This window comes from Triturus cristatus, chromosome 9 (genome assembly GCF_964204655.1).
Source record: "Triturus cristatus chromosome 9, aTriCri1.1, whole genome shotgun sequence".
Classification (NCBI taxonomy): domain Eukaryota; kingdom Metazoa; phylum Chordata; class Amphibia; order Caudata; family Salamandridae; genus Triturus; species Triturus cristatus.
The window spans coordinates 837371974-837393469 of NC_140592.1; the positions used below are offsets into that span (position 1 = coordinate 837371974).

A 21496-nucleotide genomic window follows, 5' to 3' on the forward strand; every position below is an offset into this window, starting at 1 on the left:
GCCGAGCAATGGTGGGGAGGCCCTTCCTGGAAGGGTCTCGTCCCTAGGATCATACCCGCTGAGCTTACACTATTTGACAGAGGGACACCACACAGTAGTTCTTGGTCAGACAGTATACTTTATCGATAGTTTCAGGGGATCTTTATGATCCGAGATGCAGCTGTTGAATCAATGCCACAAGCGGCGGCGGTTTCGTGATAGGGGTATTGGGGTAGCGGGGCAGTCTTTAAGTTCAGTGTCTCTGCGGAGTATCCTTCGCACAGCTCTCAATCCTCGAGCTGGGGGATTTGGGTTCACTCGGCAATCTCCGCAGATTCTCCTGGATGGGAGCGCCGCGAGTCTCTCAGCAGGCACCGGTGGGTTCAGATTCTCGGGAGCCGCCACGGCGTCAGCAGGGCTCAGATGGTTCAGAGTTCGGGGAGCCGCGACAGCGTCAGCAGGGCTCAGATGGTTTCAGAGTTCGGGGAGCCGCGACAGCGTCAGCAGGGCTCAGATGGTTTCAGAGTTCGGGTAGCCGCGACAGCGTCAGCAGGGCTCGGATGGTTTCGTGGGTCAGGTAGCGTCCTTGGGTTCAGAGATCGGTCGAGCCGCGACCAGGTCAGCAGGGCTCTCGTAGGTCCAGGTCTTCTCTGCCGCCTGTCCCTTCAGCACCCCTTGTTATACTCCCCCTCCTCTTTGAAGTCCGGAGTCCTCGCGGAGAGGGGTCTTGGTGCCTGGGGGCGGTGTGTCGGGATTTCCTGCCGCTCGGCCCTTTGATCTGTTCAGGTTGGTCTGGGAGGGACTCCAGACGCCCAGCATGCGAGGCGCCCACTCACCGGGGGCCTGGTGGCCGATCGAAACCCTCCTTGGGGAGGAGATCAGAGGTGTGACCGAGATGGCGTCTCCCGGTCTGGCTTGGGGGGGTTTCTCTCTCCCTTGGCCGGGCATGCATGGTAGTGTCGTGGGTTTTGCTGGGGCCCCGGTCGGCCATCGGGTTTGTTGGGCCATGGTGGCCGGAAGTCTGTGATACCGGGAATCAGGTGCGGTTGCAGGGTTGCTTGCTGGTCGGGAGGGTCCACGCCACAAGGCCGGTCTCACAGCTACTTACATGGAATATACGGGGAATGGCCTCGCTAGAGAAACAAAGACGGGTGCATGCATTTTTACGGAGATATAAAATAGCCATAACAGGGTTGCAGGAGACATGTTTGGGGGGGAGACGCTACCATTTATTAGACGTAGATGGTGCAGACAGCTTTATGCATCCTCGTTCTCGGGATTTACACAGGGGCCCTGATTTGGGTGGCTCCTGGGACCCTTTTCCAGCATTTACATTATGTCCTGGATCCTGAGGGACGTTATGTAGTATTGCATGGGAGGCTGGATGGCCAGGAAGTATGCCTGATAAACCTGTATGCCCTTAATGTGGATGCACCTGCCTTTTTTATGACTTGAAGGAAGGGACCCCATACTTGGGGGGAGAATTATATTCCTGGGAGACGTTAATTGTGTCCTGGATGGGACGTTGGACCGCAAGCCTCCCCATGCGAATACCAAACCAGGCATGACTGGGGCTCTGACAGATGTGGTGAGGGGGATGGGCTTGACTGATGTATGGCAGATTCGGTATCCGGCGTCACGGGTGTTCTCCTGTTACATCCCAGCATCCAACACCTACAGTAGGCTGGATCAGTTTTTGGTGTTGCAGACTTTGATGCCTAAGGTGGTGGAGGTAACTTACCTTCCGAGGCACATTTCGGACCACTCCCCGTTGCTGGCGACGCTGAGTATGGGCAGACCCAGAGCCGTGATTCCTACATGGTGGCTCCAAGCGGAGGCGCTTACAGACCCGCCCTGTGCCGGGAAGCTGGAGGAGGAACTTACGTCTTACTTCCGGACTAACTGGGGTTCGGCGACGTCGGGGGCATGGAATGGGAAGCGATGAAGATGGTTGTGCGGGGGGGTTTGCCTCAGCACAACTTATGGCGTTCGGAAGCTGGAAAGTGATGTGCTGACTGCCGAGCAACGACTAACGGATTTGGAGGGGGTGTTGCTGTCAGAGCCTCAATACTGGACTGAGAGGAGGGGGAAGCGGGAGGAATTTCTGGCAGCATTGTGCCGCCTGGAGAAGTTTCATTACACTGCATACCGGCAGCGTTTGCATGCGGAGGGAGATCGCTCCGGAGCGCTGCTGGCGAGGTTGATCCGTACTGAGACGCAGCCCTCAGTTATAGTGCAGATGAGGACTGCAAATGGGCATAATGTGTACAGCCAGCATGGCATTCTGGATACCCTGGCGGACCATATGGCTGGAGTATATGCGCAGCGCCAGGACCCCACGCGGGAGGACCTTGGGGATTTTCTTAATACGCTAGGGCTTCCATGCTTGGAGGCTGAGATTGGGGCGCGGTTGGATGCGCCACTCACGAAGGAGGAAATTCTGTGAGGGATTAAGTCTCTGAAATCAGCTAAGAGTCCTGGCGGTGACTGCATACCGGCAGCATTCTATAAGAAATTTGCGCATGTCCTAGCAGACTACCTCCTTGAGGTATACAACGAAGATTTTCAGTCGCGGGCACTGCCGCCATCCATGAATTAAGCGGTGGTGGTGATGCTCCCTAAGGCGGACAGGGACGATCAACTTCCAGGGTCATACAGGCCCATATCCTTGCTTAACCTCGATATGAAGATCCTTAGTGGGGTTATGGCAGTGCGCTTGCAACCATACCTGTGTAGGCTTGTTCACTCGGATCAGGCGGGTTTCATTCCTCAGCGTTGCACGGCCCTGAACCTCAGACGCCTGTCTCACATCTGTGCTTCAGCAGGAGGAATGTGTGTTGGCACTTCTTGATATTGATTAAGCGTTCGACTCTGAGGTGGTCATATCTATGGGAGGTTCTGCAGGCAATGGGAGTGGGAGACAGGTATTTATAATGGGTGCAGCTGCTGTACTCGGAGCCCTGTGCTAGGATTAGAGTGGGGCGGTTAGTGTCTCGGGCCTTCCGACTGCATAGGGGCACCAGACAGGGGTGTCCACTATCGCCATTGCTTTTCGCTGTGGCGATGGAGCCCCCTGGCAGTGGACCTCCGAACAAGGATTGCACCATTCGGGATCAAGGTTGGTGAATCTAACCACATGGTGTTCATGTATGACACATTGATGTACGTCAGGTACCCGGGAGCGGCAGTGCCGGTACTGATGCTTGCTTTGGAGGGGTTTGGGATTGTGTCGGGCTTGTGGATCAACCGGGGGAAGTCCAAGTTGGTTCCGCTGGGACAACTGGCCCTCCGCGTGGAAGAAGATCTCCCAGAGGTGGGTCTCCCATGGGTCCGGTCTGCATCACAATATTTGGGGGTTCGGCTAGCAGATCCTGCAGAGTAATTTCTGGCGCATAATATAGGTAGGGTCGTGGAAGGTCTGAGAGGCTTGGTACATTTCTGGCAGGAGTTGCCATTATCCCTTATGGGGAGGATATCGCTGACAAAAATGGTGGTCCTGCCCCGGCGCTTGTACGCGATGCAGCACTCCTATCGGATCCTCCGATCCTTTTTTGTTGAATTAGACAAGCTTCTCGTAGACTTGTTATGGGGTCCAAACGCAAACGAGTTAGCCCAGCCACTCTGCAACAAACTTGGCACGCGTGGGGTTGGAGGTCCCTTGCCTGGAAAACTACTACATCGCCGCACAGCTCCAGCACGCAGTGCATTGGTTGGATGGGGATAACTGGGAAAAGACCCTGCTGGCGGGGTCTCTTGGGGAAAGGGAGCTACCAGAGTTACTAATGATCGGGGCAGGGGTGCCTCCGACATGCCCCTATATAGTGCGACATGTGGCAGAGATGTGGGAAGTGACAGTCCGGAAAGTAATGAAGAGGGTTCCACATGCTCCGGACATGCCCCTATAGGTGGTCCAGTCATTTCGGCAGATTGCCGCATCAATGTCAGTAAGGAAATGGAGGGAGATAAGTTGTCAGACCATGGGCGACCTATATGATAATGTGCGATACATCACACGTGAACAGTCTAGGGAGAGAGTTGAGCTGGGTCCAGGGAAATTCTTACAATATGAAAACATTGCTCAGGTGGCATGGGACCTCTGGCCCTCATTCCCGGATGAACCTGCTGTCTCCGGGCGCTACAGACTGTTAATAATGTCTAAAGCCAGAAAGCTGGTTTCACATTTATATCGGGCGATCCGGGATGATCTAGTAACTGGGGGGTTCCTGATTCAAGAGAAATGTGAGGCGCTGACATGAGATACCTTTAGAGACAGGGACTGGGTTAAGATCCATGAAGGGGTCAAACATGCGAGTGCAAACACGAGGTTAAAATTAATTCAATTTAACTATGTACACCAACCATACTTGACCCCGAGGGTGTTAAGCAAGATTTATCCGGAGCGGTCGGGGCAGTGTCCTCGGTGTGGAGAAGCGGAGGCTGCGTTCATACACATGGCCTGGATATGTCCTGAGCTGCATGGATACAGGGCGTCGGTTCTAGAGATACTGAGGGGGGAGACAGGCTGGGAGATAGCAGGAGAGATCCGGGTGGTATTGCTGGGATTGTTGCCTCGCCCCAAGAAGAAGAACCTTAGTCGAAAGCTAGTCCTGTTAGGGCTGGGGCTTGCAAAGAGATGGATTGCCATATCATGGATGGAGCGCCATTCGCCCAGTATATCACAGTGGGTGCGGGATGTACAGGAGTGGGCGACTGCACAGGGGATCCGAATGTAGCGGCTCAGAAAAGATGAGACTCGAAGAAGACGTACAGGCTTGGAGGGCTATGGTGGCAGAGCTGGTAAACGGGGGTACAGACGGAGCAGATGGCAACACAACGGGGGAGCGTACACTCAGGGCAGGAGTCCGAAAATAGTGACAGGGTAAGATATGCAGAGTAGCATGATTCTATCGGAAGGGGCGAAAGAAATGGAGAGATTCGGCACATCAGCGTTTGCCATATAGGATCCTACACCAGACATGGTTGGAGGGAGTGTGGGGGGGGGGTGTAGGGGGAGTTTTTTGTTGGGGGAACGGGGGTGGGAGGGGAGGCAGGGTACTTGATCCACAGCGCAGAAGCTCTGGGGTGGGTTGGGGCAGGGATTTGTAAGATTGTTCATGATTACGGCATAAGGAAGATACATACGGGAGAAGCAGAAGGAAGGGACACAGGGGAAAAGAGTGTATAGTACTGCTGTTGTACGCGGGTTTCGGCCTGCAGGACTGGGACAGTGACCATTCAGTGTGTTATACCCATGCCTTGGCACGTGCTGCTATATGTACAATCTGTATGTGTAAAAGACCAATAAATATATATTTTTTTTTAAATGTCGCTGAAGCTCACAATGCATTAGCACAAAGACTGAGTTTTGGAAAGCTGGGCCCAAAGATAAAGCTGGCCAGCTGTTCCTGCAAGAAACGCCACATTGCAGGCTATCCAACAGGTGGATAAAACTACTCTGAAACAAGACACTCCATTCACTCAAGATCTGCCACCAGTTTGCTACTCGATATTAAAACTATTACACCACAATTTAGGATTTTGCATATGTATTTAAACTAATATACCACATTTTAGGATTTTGCATACACACCAGGGGGACAAGAACCTTGACAATGTGGAGAAAGATATATTTTCCATACAATCTGCCATTTAGATATTCAGGATTCTGTAAAAAAATATCTGAGTTCCATGTCATATATAAAACAAGTCCACATTTGCCGGGTGATCCAAAGGTTGGCATGTCACTTCTACAATACCAGTGCAGCGCTGGACATAGTTTCACTTATGCAAAGTCCCAATCAGGAAAAAGCACACTCAAATAAAATAAATAATTTACAAGAGTAGGAGCTTAAGAATATACAAATAAAAATAAAAGAAGCAGGAAATTGAAGATCAAATAAAGAAAATTCCTTGCATAACATATAAGTGGTACCAAGGGCCTTGTGACCAGAGAGGGTCTCTAAGGGCTGCAGCATGTATTGCACCCCCAAGAGACCCCTCAAACACATGTACAGTGCCACTGCAGCCTGTGTGTATTGGTGCAGATAAAAGTGAAGATTCGACCTGGCATGCCACGCCTATCAGCAATGCAAGAGGCATAGGTAAGTCACCCCTACAGCAGGCCGTACAGCCCTAAGGCAGAGCCCATTATACCTCATGTGAGGGCATAACTGCATAGGCAGATATGCCCCCATAGTGTCTAAGTCCATTCTTAGACATTATAAGTGCACAGTGAAACCGTACATGGGCTGGGAGCTTGTCACTACAAGTTCCACAGCACTATGATGGCTTCATCGAATTCCACAATCTCTGGTATCAAACATCTCAGATTAATGGGCCAACACTGGTTCCAGTGCTGGATTCATTAATAAAGGCAATCATTAGGCGCCTGGTCTGCACCAGCCTGCCATCTCCCTTCGTATGCCTGACCTCCCAGGTTGAAGCCTTTTGCTCTCATGGGACAGAAACAAAGCCTGCTCTGGGGGGAGGTACTTTCACACCTACCCCCAAGCAGGAACAGCACAGCACGGCGGGGAGCATCAAAGGCTACCTGCCTTTTGTTATGCTGACCAGGGCCTCTCCAGCTAGTAGAGATGCCCGTACTCCCACCCCACCCCCTTGACCAAGCCCCAAGGGAAAATAAGTAAGCAGAAGAGGTGTGTCCCACCCTTGGCCAGGACCACCCCTAAGGTGCCCTGAGCTAAGGTGACCCTCCTTTAAAAATCCTCCATATTGTTTGAGGACTTTAGCAAATAGGGTTAGGGGTATGCCCCCTCCCCAGAGAGAGTGGATATACAGAAGGTGTAGTCACTGTAAAGGTAAGTAGCCACTGGCTATTACCTTCTAACCCCTGTAAAGCCCCTGAATTAAAATGGAGTATACAGGGGCATACCCCTGAACCTAAATCCTCAGATTACCGATGACCTACAAAGGAGAGGACAAAGAAGAGCTGTGCAGCAATGAAGACTAAAGACACCAACTGACTTTGCCCCAGCCCTATTGGCCTTTCTGCAGCTCTCAAAAACCCTGCTACAGACGAGCGACTCGGCATGCAGCCCAGCAACCCCCAGAATGCTGCCTGCCTTCTAAAAAAAGACTCCTGATCTCCTGTGTACAGCGGACCTGTCCAGAAGAAAAACAACTTTAAAGACCAAGTGCTTTGCCTGTGGAACCACAAAGTCGACCCCCTACGCACCAGACGCCCATGGATTTGAGTCCAAGAGGCCTACCGTTCTAGAAAAGGTTCACGAGCGATCCTGAGCAAGTGCCCCTCGTGGGTTGACCTCTGCCAGACTATGTCGACGCCTGCAGCCTCTGCACGATAAACACGCCCAACTGCGACCGCATTTGTGAGCTGACTTCCGACGCCAAAGGACACCCCTGCACCAAGAACCCCTGGGCTTTGGGGAGCCCTACCGACGGAGTCCCAATGCTCCAGCACCTGTGCAGCTATAGGTTTCTTTCGCCCCACCTGAGCCTGCAGGCTTTTTCCAAATTTAAGATTCTTGTGCTTACCCTAACCCCGAAGACTGGGTTTCAAAACCATGCACCAGATGCAGTGTTTGACCTCTGCACCCGCCCACCCCAATACTGCATTAAGGTCACTTACCTCAACCTTGCCTGCTACTGATTCTTCATCCAAAAGCTCAATACCGTAAATAGTTTACTTACCTGCATATTGCGGATTGTTTCCTCCCATAGGATAACATTGTACTGATTGAAAATGCACTGTGTCCCCTTTTTAAATTGAAAAACAATGACATTGCAAACATTTTACTGTAGCAAAGTATCATTTGTTCTATAAAACAAATATACTGAAAGTAATATTTTTACAAACCACTGGTCTCGGATTTAGTCATGAAGTGTATGTAATAATTTCTTGCCTGTGTGTATACAACAAATGCTTAGCACTGCCCTCTGATAAGCTTAACTGCTCGCCCACACTACCACAAAAGAGAGCATTAGTATGATCTACTTTAGCATCTGTAAAGCCTCTGGGGATCCGCTGGACTCTGTGCACACTATACCTTACTTTGGTATAGTATATACAGAGCCATCTTCCTACAGTGGTGGATCAGTCTGGGGGAACCCACAGGGGGGCTCGTCCCCTTGAGATGCTCGGGCATGTAGGGACACCGTTGGTCTACTCCTCCTCAGGCTGTCCAGGTGCAGTGTACCTACCATGACCATAAAACAAATCGTATCACCCCGGTGTTGACCGGTATACGTTTTATGGGCTGTGGTCTGATTTTAATTATAGAGCCAGTCATAATAAGCCTCCACTCGGGGCGCCCATGCTTAGGGGATTACTAGTCTCGGTCGGCGCATGCACAGTAAGGGTGCATTTGCACGCATGCGCGTTTGCAACTTGTAGCATGTAATGCCCCGGAAGGAGAATTCACCGAGGAACCTACGAGTTTTAAACCTCCGTCCCGCTGCCTCTAATGCATTACTGGTTTGGCGGTTGGACGCGTAGGTGTAAGAGTGCAGGCACCTGCTACTTATAGTGAGTACCCGATGACGATTGGGGATTAGGTCACGTAACCTATGCCTTTGGATGTGATGATTGCACCCCTTGTTAATTTGTGCCTATCTTTTATCATGTTTTTGTTTTAGCAACCCGATGCGGTACAGGCATCTAACCGCCTACAGCCGTTGAAATGATTTTCGCTCATTGGGAGGTAAGAATACCTCAAGGGAGGATGCTTTGGATGTTTAGTAAAACTTGTTTGGGGTCTCAGTGAGTGGAGAAGTCCCGTATACAATAGAGCACATATCGCTATGAATAGGGAGATACTCTGCTCGTCATGCAAGAGGATTTCCTTGCAAAATTGATACGCCACGATACACCTGCCTTGGTTTCCTCCATGTCTTGAGTAAAAACAGATGAGGGAGTTATGTATCCTCACTTGGTCTCGTCCTTTCTTTTTTTCTTTGTATGACATTGGTATGTTGTGCACACGATTGTGGCAGACTACGTTGCATTAAGCTAGTCTAATGCACGTCCTTTGTAACTATCTTCCTTTGTTTCTTTGTCCTAGGTCATGGTCAGGAGCAGTACAATTGCCCCCCCCTGACATACATTGTGAGTATTTATTTTTTTAATCTTATATTCACATACATGTTCACGTGCATTTCGCTACTTTTTGCACATCCCTGGTCCTGACGAAGCGCCAACGACCCTAGCGGCGACAGAGGCGCAAACAATTTTGACCGTTTTTATGACACCGAGGTACAATGTGTCCTTGGGGACCATACTCTAAACCAGAGTTTTTATTGTGGCAGGAGGGTTACTAAATCAATATAACCCCCAGTCATTTTTAATTCACTTTGCAAATATTCTAGCTACCCTCACTAAGGACCCACACCCCACACACCCTCACACATCATCCGGCATGCCTTAAAAAGATCTCCGAGAAAGTGACCCTTCGGGGGGCCCGTTGGGAATTGCAGTGCCGGCCCAACGAGGAGCATAGCCCGATGATGAAGCATGACATCCTTCGAGGTGTGTGAGGGCAACAAGAGGCAAGACATGCACTTTCCCCCTTGTGGTGGGTCTGTCCAACCTAGGACTCCCCCTTTTCCTTTTGTCTTTTTTATTAGACATATGGGTCTATCTCTGGACCCTATCTTTGGAACAGTGTCCCCCTTTTTTGTTGTAATATAACCTTTGGGAGCATGGACACTGGACCATTAACTGGCTCCTAGGTCCCCTCCCCCCCCCCCCATCTTCCCCCCTTTTCTTGATGGAGTCGCAAATTGCATGGCTCATCAATATTCACAAGCCACTCGCAATTTGTGACTTCATTTAGAATGGCTGGCCCTCCCAGGTATGGTGGCCTGCTGGGATCAGCAGACCTCCATGTCTGGGACTGCTTTTAAGTAAAGCAGTTATTTTCCTTAAATGCAGCCTGTTTTCCTTTCAAGGAAAACAGGATGCATTAAAAAGAAAAAATGAAACGTTGGTGTAATTTTTCAAGGGCAGGTAGTGGTCCCTGGGACCACTGCCTGTCCCTAAAAAATATTTTCCCCTGCAAGGGAAGGGGTCCCCTGGGGACCCCTTCCCTTTTGCGGTTGCATTACTCTTGAAGAGGGCGGTAAATTGCGAGTGTTTTGCAACCGCAATTGCATCCACAAAACATTCGTACATGGCTTGTGGGGTCGCTATTAGGAAGGGAACGCACCTTCCAAATAGAGAGTCGGTGAACAATATTTTGCGAGTCGCAATTTATTTGCAACTCGCAAAATAGTGTTAGCGCATGCAAAAATCCTGTGGGACATGTACTAACGGGTCGCAAACCTGTTTGTGCATGCAAAATACTGTCGTACATCTGGCCCTTATTTTTGTAACTAATTTTCCAGTTTAACTTTTCAAAACCACCGGAATGTAGACAGTACAGCGAAATGTACACAAGTCACTGAGTAGCAACACATTTAAGTGTTACAGTACATTTGCATGGCATCATGGTTTAGTGCTCCTTGCTCCTCTAAGTATTGGCACAGAGTATTGGGATGGGAAGTGCAGAAATTATACTACAGAATATGCGTCACCTTTGTATGTATTACTCACATATGATTTGTTCAGCTATGAAGTGAATTACTTACTTGTGATATCCACTTCAGCATTTGCAAGTGGAGGTAAGTTAGGGGAAGCAAAGGCCTTAAAACTTGATGTATCCACCTTTGTCACCCGGTTTCCCCTGTACAACTTGTGATGAAAACAAAGGCACACCTGCAACACAACAGATAAAAAGCCAATCAAAAACTGCCAATTAGAGGTGCTGTAAATAAACACTAAGAAACGGTTATTTTAATTACAGTCCTTGCCGTAATCAGCCTCAGAAAGTTATGTTACATAGGTCTTTTCGCAACACCAGCTTTTGGGACACAAATAACTTCAATATCTAGCTAGCAATATATAAGAGATCTTTAAAAATACTAACCTTAGCTTGTCACATAAAAGGCCTACCCATCGCAAATTAACTACAGATTGCAAGATTGCAATTCACCACCAGAGACACTACTCAAATATTACAACTAACCCAGCAGGACCAGTCAAACTAAACTCCTTTATGCATTGCCACACCATTACACCCCCCACACTTCATTAAATGGTAGTAAGTTATTGAATCTCTCCAATGATCAGTCTTCACTTATCAAAAAGGGCCCCATCCTGTGCCAAAATCAACTTGTGCAAAAGGCATCTGTCGCTTCACTAATGAAGCCAACGTGTCAAACATGTCACACTTCTGATTCAACTCATTTCTTAACAATCACTAGCAGCAAAAGGAAACCCTTTATTTCAGACTCTCTCCATGTGATATGCCAAGTTCATGGAAGAGTGTAATTACCTCGATAAAACCTACCTGTGTCTCCTCCTCAAGATAAGCAGCCATAGGCATGCCACTGGCTTGTAGACAGCCTTTGCATAACATCCCAAACAAGACCACCACCAAGCTCTGGAAGTCTTCTTGATTACTTCCTGTCCTACACCTAAGAAGATATGGTCATTAGCGGCCTCAACCTCAAAAAGGAATTGATAATCCTGGACTCAAACACCTTCATTGGACAACCCAAGAGGCAAAGTTTAAGCCAAAAGCCTTGGGCTCACTCTTTGCAGATCGATGACATAATATCGAGATTGCATTTGTGGTAATTGCTTCCCGACTGCAAACCTCATTCACAGAGGCAAAACAGCAATTACGAATAAAAGTAGGATTGCCATAATCGCTTAAGTTAAAAATTGTAATCTAACAAACTGTACGACTACGTGATGATGCTTTATGGGGACATACATTGCTGGGACAGAAAAGTCATCTGCATGGTAATGGATATGCACTCCTGCCTGGAATCCCAAATGTACTGATGTCTGGATTCCTAATGCTGATTTTTGTTGTTATAGGCAAACATGGATCATGCATGTGCGCCATGACATAGGCCTGTCTCACAGATTGTAGTTTTGTTTGACCGGGAGAGGGACTACAAGCGCTAGCCTCATATTGGTGAGAGGCCCTGCCATCACCAGGAGTTAAGCAGCATGAGTGCAGTGGTGGACTCGTACATTGTAGGGTTCAGTAGGAGTGAACCGGTCCTTTTTAACCTGTGTCACTGGATTGAAACCTACATGCTCACTCATTTTAAAGTTACGCTGCTGTGTTCCTCACTCACCCTTGGCCTACATCGGTTTGGTTTGTAGTGGTGTGCTGTATGTGAGTGGTGTATCTGCGATGAATGAATGTGCATGCCTGGGAAGAGGACAATACAGGGATAATGCAGTACTGAGTAGCGTGTGATGGGTAACTGCATGTGCTGGATGTTTGTGTGCCTATGAGTGGTACATTACATGAAGGATACCGTGCTATGCAGTGAGTGCATGTTAAACTTATGTGCTGAATGTATGTGCGCCTATTAGTGGTACAGTACATGAAGGATACCATGCTGTGCAGTATGTGTAGGTTGTAGTCACTGAGAATGGTACAATACATGTAGGGCTCTGGGTTCCAATTTGGAACACAGTAACTCACTGAATATGGCTACGAGTATCATCTGAGGATTTGAGCTTCATAGTGTTCAGTCGGCATATGCAAGTTTTTGGAATCATCCATTGTACCGCTAAAGTAAGCGGGGGTGTCAAAAACACCTGCTGCAGCAATCTCACATGTTTGCATTCTTCCAAGTGTTGCAGCATTAGGAAGAAATCCAGTCTGGGTTCTGGTCCATGTGCCACTGACAGTTAAGTATATTCCTAACCTGTGGGATGTAGCAGGCGCCGTTGATAAGAGCATAATCAGTCATAAGACCATGGAGGACAACTCTAATATCACATCTAGAGTCAGGGTGCATATTTTAATCCAAGACGGGGACCAGAACCATGTTCTAGTCACCTTCGATGATCACTTTAGCGGGGCCAAATTCCATCATTGCGCAATTAAATGTCGTTATGAAGGTTTGCAGTAAATTCATGATATCTCTTGTTTTTTCCGTCTCTGGGAGCCCAAAATTGTTTATGCTGTTCCTTCGGCAGCGGTCTTCTAGGTCTGTGAGTTTTTGGGTGTTCCATGGTCCTTGTCATGGTTTCAGTAGACTTAGCTGCTCATTATAATGCTCTAATCCAGGGAGGTTACTTGTCACCAGGGTTCCAGATGGCAGCAACATCACCCCTTGGACGAAGAGCAATTTGGTGCCTGTTAAGCAAGGAGAGCTCATCAGCTCAGCTTCCAGCTCTGGCTGCAGGCGTAGATGGTTGTAAGACAAGTGTGGTCTACACAGCATGGACAAATGATTGGGCCTTGGGTATCTCCTATTCAGAGCAGTGAACGGCACATCAAAGGGTGCGTCCCCGCTGCACCTGCTCCCACAATGCTCCTCCGTCTTGTGTTCTGCATCCCAGGGACATTGCTGCTATGCCCATAAAATCTGATCAGTTCATTTTTAAGCTCCTTATCGGGTAAATAGTTCTACAGCCAGATTAAGGAGCCACCAGTAACTTGACAACGTAGCTCTGTCACCCCCCCCCATACACTTTCAATAGGAAGGCTAACAATTCGCAACTGCATTATTGGAAGAGGTGAAATGCAAGCTGGGTCTTGCGGCAAACAGAAAGGGGCGGTCCTCGGCCCCGGGGGTCCCCAATGACAGCCCCAGCACATGAGCACTAGCATGGGATCACCAGAGGCAACAGAAGCTCCACCCACACTGAAAAGAAATACTGACAAGCAAAGAAGAGGTCCTTCAACACCCGCAACAGACCAAAAAGGGCCCTGATACAGAAACTCAAGGAATGCGAAGAACAAGGACGGTGGAGACGACATGAAGAGAGCTGACCCATAACTAAGGTGAATGTCAAGGGTGGTACTGAAGACGAGAACAGGTCGAAAACAAAGACTTGCAGTCCATTACTCTAATTTAGTATAGGCTAGAAGATCAACAAGCAATGGCATAGCCAATAGGTCTAGCTTTTGGGACCTTCTAAGTATTTAGTTATGCAGCACAATATCCTTGGGGCAACCACATCAACTGTTGCGTGGCTAAACACTTATAAGGTCCCAAAGGCGAAGCCTATTGGCTATGCCAATGCTTGGTGTGGTTGTGTGTGAGTGGTTGTGTGTGTGTGTGGCTGTGTGTGCGTGGCTGTGTGTGTGTGGCTGTGTGTGTGTGGCTGTGTGTGTGTGTGTGGCTGTGTGTGTGTGTGGCTGTGTGTGTGTGTGTGGCTGTGTGTGTGTGTGTGGTTGTGTGTGGTTGTGTGTGTGTGTGGTTGTGTGTGTGTGTGTGGTTGTGTGTGTGTGTGGTTGTGTGTGGTTGTGTGTGGTGGTGTGTGGTGGTGTGTGTGTGGTTGTGTGTGGGTGTGTGTGGTTGTGTATGTCTGGTTGTGTGTGTGGTTCTGGTTGTGTGTGTGGTTCTGGTTGTGTGTGTGGATGTGTGTTTGTGGTTGTGTGTGTGTGGTTGTGTGTGTGTGGTTGTGTGTGTGGTTGTGCGTGTGTGGTTGTGCGTGTGTGGTTGTGTGTGTGGTTGTGGTTGTGTGTGGTTGTGTGTGTGGTTGTGTGTGTGGTTGTGTGTGTGTGTGTGGTTGTGTGTGGTTGTGTGTGTGTGTGGTTGTGTGTGGTTGTGTGTGTTTGTGGTTGTGTGTGGTTGTGTGTGTGTGTGTGGTGGTGTGTGTGTGGTTGTGTGTATGTGGTTGTGTGTGGTTGTGTGTGGTTGTGTGTGGTTGTGTGTGTGGTTGTGTGTGTGGTTGTGGGTGTGGTTCTGGTTGTGGGTGTGGTTCTGGTTATGTGTGTGGTTGTGTGTGTGGATGTGTGTTTGTGGCTGTGTGGGTGTGGCTGTGTGGGTGTGGATGTGTGTTTGTGGCTGTGTGGGTGTGGCTGTGTGGGTGTGGCTGTGTGGGTGTGGCTGGGTGGGTGTGGCTGTGTGTGTGTGGTTGTGTGTGTGGTTGTGGTTGTGTGTGTGGTTGTGTGTGGTTGTGTGTGTGGTTGTGTGTGTGGTTGTGTGTGTGGTTGTGTGTGTGGTGCTGGTTATGTGTGTGGTTGTGTGTGTGGTTGTGTGTGTGGTTCTGGTTATGTGTGTGTGGTTGTGGTTCTGGTTGTGTGTGTGGTTCTGGTTGTGTGTGTGGTTCTGGTTGTGTGTGGTTGTGTGTGGTTGTGTGTGTGGTTGTGTGTGGTTGTGTGTGTGGTTCTGGTTATGTGTGTGTGTGGTTGTGTGTGTGGTTGTGTGTGTGTGTGGTTGTGTGTGGTTGTGTGTGGTTGTGTGTGTGGTTGTGTGTGTGTGTGGGTGTGTGTGTGGTTGTGTGTGGTTGTGTGTGGTTGTGTGTGGTTGTGTGTGGTTGTGTGTGGTTGTGTGTGGTTGTGTGTGGTTGTGTGTGTGGTTCTGGTTGTGTGTGTGTGGTTGTGGGTTTGGTTGTGTGTGTGGTTGTGTGTGTTTGGTTGTGTGTATGTGGTTGTGTGTATGTGTGGTTGTGTGTGGGTGTGGTTGTGTGTATGTGTGGTTGTGTGTGGGTGTGGTTGTGTGTGGGTGTGGTTGTGTGTGGGTGTGGTTGTGTGTGTGGGTGTGTGTGGGTGTGTGTGGTTGTGTGTGGGTGTGTGTGGTTCTGGTTGTGTGTGTGGTTGTGGTTGTGTGTGTGGTTGTGTGTGGTTCTGGTTGTGTGTGTGGTTGTGTGTGTGGTTGTGTGTGTGTGTGTGGTTATGTGTGTGGTTGTGTGTGTGTGTGTGGTTGTGTGTGTGGTTGTGTGTGGTTGTGTGTGTGTGTGTGTGGTTATGTGTGTGGTTCTGGTTGTGTGTGTGGTTGTGGTTGTGTGTGTGGTTGTGTGTGGTTCTGGTTGTGTGTGTGGTTGTGTGTGTGGTTGTGTGTGGTTGTGTGTGTGTGTGTGGTTATGTGTGTGGTTGTGTGTGTGGTTGTGGGTGTGTGATGTGTGTGTGGTTGTGGGTGTGTGATGTGTGTGTGGGTGGGTGGGTGTGGTTGTGTGTGGGTGTGATTGTGGTTATGTGTGTGGTTGTGTGTGTGTGTGGTTGTGTGTGTGTGTTTGTGTGGTTGTGTGTGTGGTTATGTGGGTGTGGCTGTGGTTGTATGTGTATATGTGTGTGTGGTTGTGTGTATATGTGTGTGTGGTTGTATGTGTGGTTGTGTGTGTGGTTGTGTGTGTGGTTGTGGTTGTGTGTGTGTGGTTGTGTGTGTGGTTGTGTGTGTGGTTGTGTGTGTGGTTGTGTGGTTGTGTGTGGTTGTGTGTGGTTGTGGTTGTGTGTGGTTGTGTGTGTGTGTGGTTGTGTGGGTGTGTGTATGTGTGTGTGTGGTTGTGGGTGTGTGGTTGTGTGTATATGTGTGTGTGGTTGTGTGTGTGGTTGTGTGTATATGTGTGTGTTTGTGTGTGGTTGTGTGTGGGTGTGTGTGTGTGGTTGTGGGTGTGTGGTTGTGTGTATATGTGTGTGTGGTTGTGTGTGTGGTTGTGTGTATATGTGTGTGTTTGTGTGTGGTTGTGTGTGGTTGTGTGTGGTTGTGTGTGGTTATGTGTGTGGTTATGTGTGTGGTTATGTGTGTGGTTATGTGTGTGGTTATGTGTGTGAGTGGGTGTGTGGTTGTGGTTGTGTGTGTATATGTGGTTATGTGTGTGGCTGTCTATATGTGTGTGGTTGTGTGTGTATGTGGTTGTGTGTGTGGTTGTGTGAGTGTGTGGGTGTGAGTGTGTGTGTGTGGTTGTGTGTGTTTGTGGTTGTGTGTGTGTGGTGGTGTGTGTGTGGTGGTGTGTGTGTGGTTGTGTGTGGTTGTGTATGTGTGTGGTTGTGTGTGGTTGTGTGTGTGGTTGTGTATGTGTGTGGTTGTGTGTGGTTGTGTGTGTGGTTGTGTGTGGTTGTGTGTGGTTGTGTGTGTGGTTGTGTGTGTGGTTGTGTGTGTGTGTGTGGTTGTGGGTGTGGTTCTGGTTGTGGGTGTGGTTCTGGTTGTGGGTGTGGTTCTGGTTGTGGGTGTGGTTCTGGTTGTGGGTGTGGTTGTGGGTGTGGTTGTGTGTGTGGATGTGTGTTTGTGGTTGTGTGGGTGTGGCTGTGTGGGTGTGGTTGTGTGTATGTGGTTGTGTGTGTGTGGTTGTGTGGTTGTGTGTGTGGTTGTGTGTGGTTGTGTGTGGTTGTGTGTGTGGTTGTGTGTGTGGTTCTGGTTATGTGTGTGTGGTTGTGTGTGTGGTTGTGTGTGTGGTTGTGTGTGTGGTTCTAGTTATGTGTGTGGTTGTGGTTCTGGTTGTGTGTGTGGTTCTGGTTGTGTGTGTGGTTCTGGTTGTGTGTGTGGTTCTGGTTGTGTGTGGTTGTGTGTGTGTGTGTGGTTGTGTGTGGTTGTGTGTGTGTGGTTGTGTGTGTGTGGTTGTGTGTGTGTGGTTGTGTGTGGTTGTGTGTGGTTGTGTGTGGTTGTGTGTGGTTGTGTGTGGTTGTGTGTGTTTGGTTGTGTGTATGTGGTTGTGTGTATGTGGTTGTGTGTATGTGTGGTTGTGTGTGGGTGTGGTTGTGTGTATGTGTGGTTGTGTGTGGGTGTGGTTGTGTGTGTGAGTGTGTGTGGGTGTGTGTGGGTGTGTGTGTGTGGTTCTGGTTGTGTGTGTGGTTGTGGTTGTGTGTGTGGTTGTGTGTGGTTCTGGTTGTGTGTGTGGTTATGTGTGTGTGTGGTTGTGTGTGTGTGGTTGTGGGTGTGTGATGTGTGTGGGGGTGGGTGGGTGTGGTTGTGTGTGGGTGTGATTGTGGTTATGTGTGTGGTTGTGTGTGTGTGGTTGTGTGTGTGTGTTTGTGTGGTTGTGTGTGTGGTTATGTGGGTGTGGCTGTGGTTGTGTGTGTATATGTGTGTGTGGTTGTGTGTGTATATGTGTGTGTGGTTGTATGTGTGGTTGTGTGGTTGTGTGTGTGGTTGTGTGCGTGGTTGTGGTTGTGTGTGTGGTTGTGTGTGGTTGTGGTTGTGTGGGTGTGTGGTTGTGTGGGTGTGTGTATGTGTGTGTATATGTGTGTGTGGTTGTGTGTATATGTGTGTGGTTGTGTGTGGTTGTGTGTGGTTATGTGTGTGGTTGTGTGTGTGGTTGTGTGTGTGGTTGTGTGTGAGTGGTTCTGTGTGGTTGTGTTTGTGGGTGTGTGGTTGTGGGTGTATATGTGGTTATGTGTGTGGTTGTCTATGTGTGTGGTTGTGTGTGTATGTGGTTGTGTGTGTGGTTGTGTGAGTGTGTGGGTGTGAGTGTGGGTGTGTGGTTGTGTGTGTGTGGTTGTGTGTGGTTCTGGTTGTGTGGTTGTGTGGTTCTGTGTGTGGTTGTGTGTGGTTCTGTGTGTGGTTGTGTGTGGTTCTGTGTGTGGTTCTGTGTGTGGTTCTGGTTGTGTGTGTGTGGTTCTGTGTGTGGTTTTGGTCGTGTGTGTGGTTGTGTGTGTGGTTGTGTGGGTGTGTGTGGTTGTGTGTGTGGTTGTGTGTGTGGTTGTGTGTGTGGTTGTGTGTGTGGTTGTGTGTGTGGTTGTGGTTGTGTGTGGGGTTGTGTGTGTGGTTGTGTGTGTGGTTGTGTGTGTGTGGTTGTGGTTGTGTGTGTGGTTGTGTGTGTGTGGTTGTGTGTGGTTGTGTGTATGTGTGTGTGGTTGTGTGTGGTTGTGTGTATGTGTGTGTGTTTGTGGTTGTGTGATTGTGTGTGGTTATAGTTGTGTGTGGTTGTGTGTATGTGTGTATGTGGTTGTGTGTGGTTGTGTGTGTGTATATGTTTGTGTGTGGTTGTGTGTGGTTGTGTGTGTGGGTGTGTGTGTGTGTGTGTGTGTGGTTGTGGTCGTGTGTGTGTGGTTGTGTGTGTGTGGGGTGGTTGTGTGTGTGGTTGTGTGTGTGTGGTTGTGTGTGTGTGGATGTGGTTGTGTGTGTGTGGTTGTGTGTATATGTGTATGTGGTTGTGTGTGGTGTCTGTGGTTGTGGTTGTGTGTGTGTGTGGTTGTGTGTGTGTGGCTGTGTGTATATGTTTGTGTGTGGTTGTGTGCGTGGTGGTGTGAGTGTGTGGGTGTGAGTGTGTGGGTGTGAGTGTGTGTGTGGTTCTGGTTGTGTGGTTGTGTTTGTGGTTGTGTGGTTGTGTTTGTGTGGTTCTGGTTGTGTGGTTGTGTTTGTGGTTGTGTGGTTGTGTTTGTGGTTGTGTGGTTCTGTGTGTGGTTGTGTGTGGTTCTGGTTGTGTGGTTGTGGGTGTGGTTGTGTGTGTGGTTGTGTGTGTGGTTGTGTGGTTGTGTGTGGTTGTGTGTGGTTGTGTGTGTGGTTGTGTGTGGTTGTGTGTGGTGTGTGTGGGTGTGGTTGTGTGTGTGGTTGTGTGGGTGTGGTTGTGTGTGGTTGTGTGTGCAGTTGTGTTTGTGGTTGTGTTTGTGGTTGTGTGGTTGTGTGTGGTTCTGGTTGTGTGGTTGTGTGTGGTTGTGGGTGTGGCTGTGTGTGTGGGTGTGGTTGTATGTGTGGTGTGTGGTTGTGGTTGTTTGTGTGGTTGTGGTTGGTTGTGGATGTTTGTGTTGTGGTTGTGTGTATGTGTGGTTGTGTGTGTGATTGTATGTGTGGTTGTGTGTGTGGTTGTACGTGTGGTTGTGTGTGTGTGTGTGGTTGTGTGTATGTGTGTGGTTGTGTGTGTGGTTGTGTGTGTGTGGTTGTGGTTGTGGGTGTGACAGTAATACTAAAAGCATCTCAAAATAAAAGGAACACAAACATCGGGTTTGTGGAAAGAGAAAGCACGTTGCAAGTCAAACTGGCGTAGCAAAGCATTAACACAACAACAAAACAAACAAGATCACTTAGTGAAGACTGAGTGCTGATAATGGATACACACAACCCATCATCTTAAGAGTTCGATTGCAGACAATGTGCACTCAAACCTGCCCCCTCCTTGTGAGTTGCACCCCATATTTCATGAGTTGTAACTGCTGCACCCACCATAGCGCTTTGAGATCTAAAGAGAATGTGCCAAAAGTTTCCAGCTTCCTCATCATGTCCTCATGAAAGCGCCAACGAAAGGACTCCCTGAATGGTGCAACGGACATGAAGCAGCCGCTGCGATCCGAAATAAACACTGTGAACGTTGTCTAGTTTCACAGTAACATTTTCTTAATGTTCTTTAAGTCACAAAACAGTAATACTAAAAGCATCTCAAAATAAAGGAACACAAACATCGAGTTTGTGGAAAGAGAAAGCACATTGTAAGTCAAACGGGCGCAGCAAAGCATTAACACTACATGTTCTTTGATGTTTGATGTTCTTTGAACGAGAACATCAAAGGGGCGCCACGAAAGTGATTGCGGTCGAAAGTGAAAGTGATCGCGGGCGCTTAATGAGCATGACGAGGTTTGCCAGCCTCTGCTCCTAAGTGCGCGCCCGCGCACATGCACTGTAGCTCTAGGCTGGCCATGGTAGCATTTTTTGAGCCCTCACAAAAAGTCTCGCTTGTGCAGCGCATGCGCTGGGTCAGGTGAGACCTAAAAAGGTAATGACTTTCCATTCACTTGTTGATGCTCTGGAGTTTACTAATTAAAACTGAGATGGAGGGCAGAAAGGTGGGAAAATCACTCTAGTTCTGAGGGTTCAAGTGGGAGGATTCGGGGAAGGGAAGAGATACATAAACAGTTAATGTAATCTGGGATAAGTAAGTCGGGAAAATGTACAAAACTGAGCTATGGGAAACGGTGAATACATTACCCCTAGCAGAAAACGAAGATAAGGGACAGATAGAAAACAAGTTAATTACATGTCTGTCTTTCGTGTATTGTTTGAAACATTCTATTCTATCTGGAATTGAACTTCCTGTTATGTATCGATAAATGACTGTACAAGTAATTAAATAAATAACGAGGATTAAACAAACTCTTAAACTTAATACATAAAATTTAAGTGGCCTCAATCGTCTGCTCTGAATATTGAACGTGCTCCAGGAATTGGAGTTAGATGGGGCAGAGGTCTGTTTCATTCAAGAAACCCATATGTTGAAAGAAGATCAGATATAGGAAACTGCTAAGATCAAGAGCCATTAAATAGCAATATTGTGCTTCAGCGCGGAAGAAGGTATACTTATTAGTGGGCAGCTGGTGCTGAACAGAGGTGGGAGGATATCCACGATCACCTTAACTTCAATATATGCAACTAACCAAGGGCAGGAAGGCTTTCTACACAGAGCCATACAAGAAGCAATAGTCTTTTAAAGAGGACCATTGAATGTGAGGGGCAAGCTAAACTTTGTAATGAACACTCAGGAAGACCAATTGCAGCAGAGAAGTCACCGGCACTTTCCGCAGAGGAGGAAAATGGCTTAGTGAAGCGGTCGGATTGATGCATTGAGACATCACTACCCTCTTGGTATTAACTAATCACATTTCTCTGTGTTCACCAGACATGTGAGGATAGATCATATACTGAGATACCAGATAGAATATGCGATACAGCGACCCATAATGCTCTCAGACCATAGCCCATAATGAGGACACTAAAATGGCAGGCTCCAAAGGACAAACTAGGAAGAGAGAGGCGGTGGTTGAATGACTACCGGCTGAAGGACCCTGTGGTAGTAGACAATTCAGAGCCAAAT

The 21496-nt window shown here is 48.5% G+C and overlaps 1 protein-coding gene across 1 annotated transcript in view; it reads right to left on the reverse strand.

Moving 5' to 3' along the window:
• The window catches only part of ASPG (asparaginase), a 374392-nt gene that overhangs the window by 150318 nt on the left and 202578 nt on the right, over window positions 1-21496 (reverse strand). Inside the window, exon 6 of the mRNA XM_085626272.1 lies at window positions 10585-10711. Within this exon, the coding sequence (XP_085482398.1) occupies window positions 10585-10711 (127 nt within the window). The remainder of the gene's footprint in view (window positions 1-10584; window positions 10712-21496) is intronic.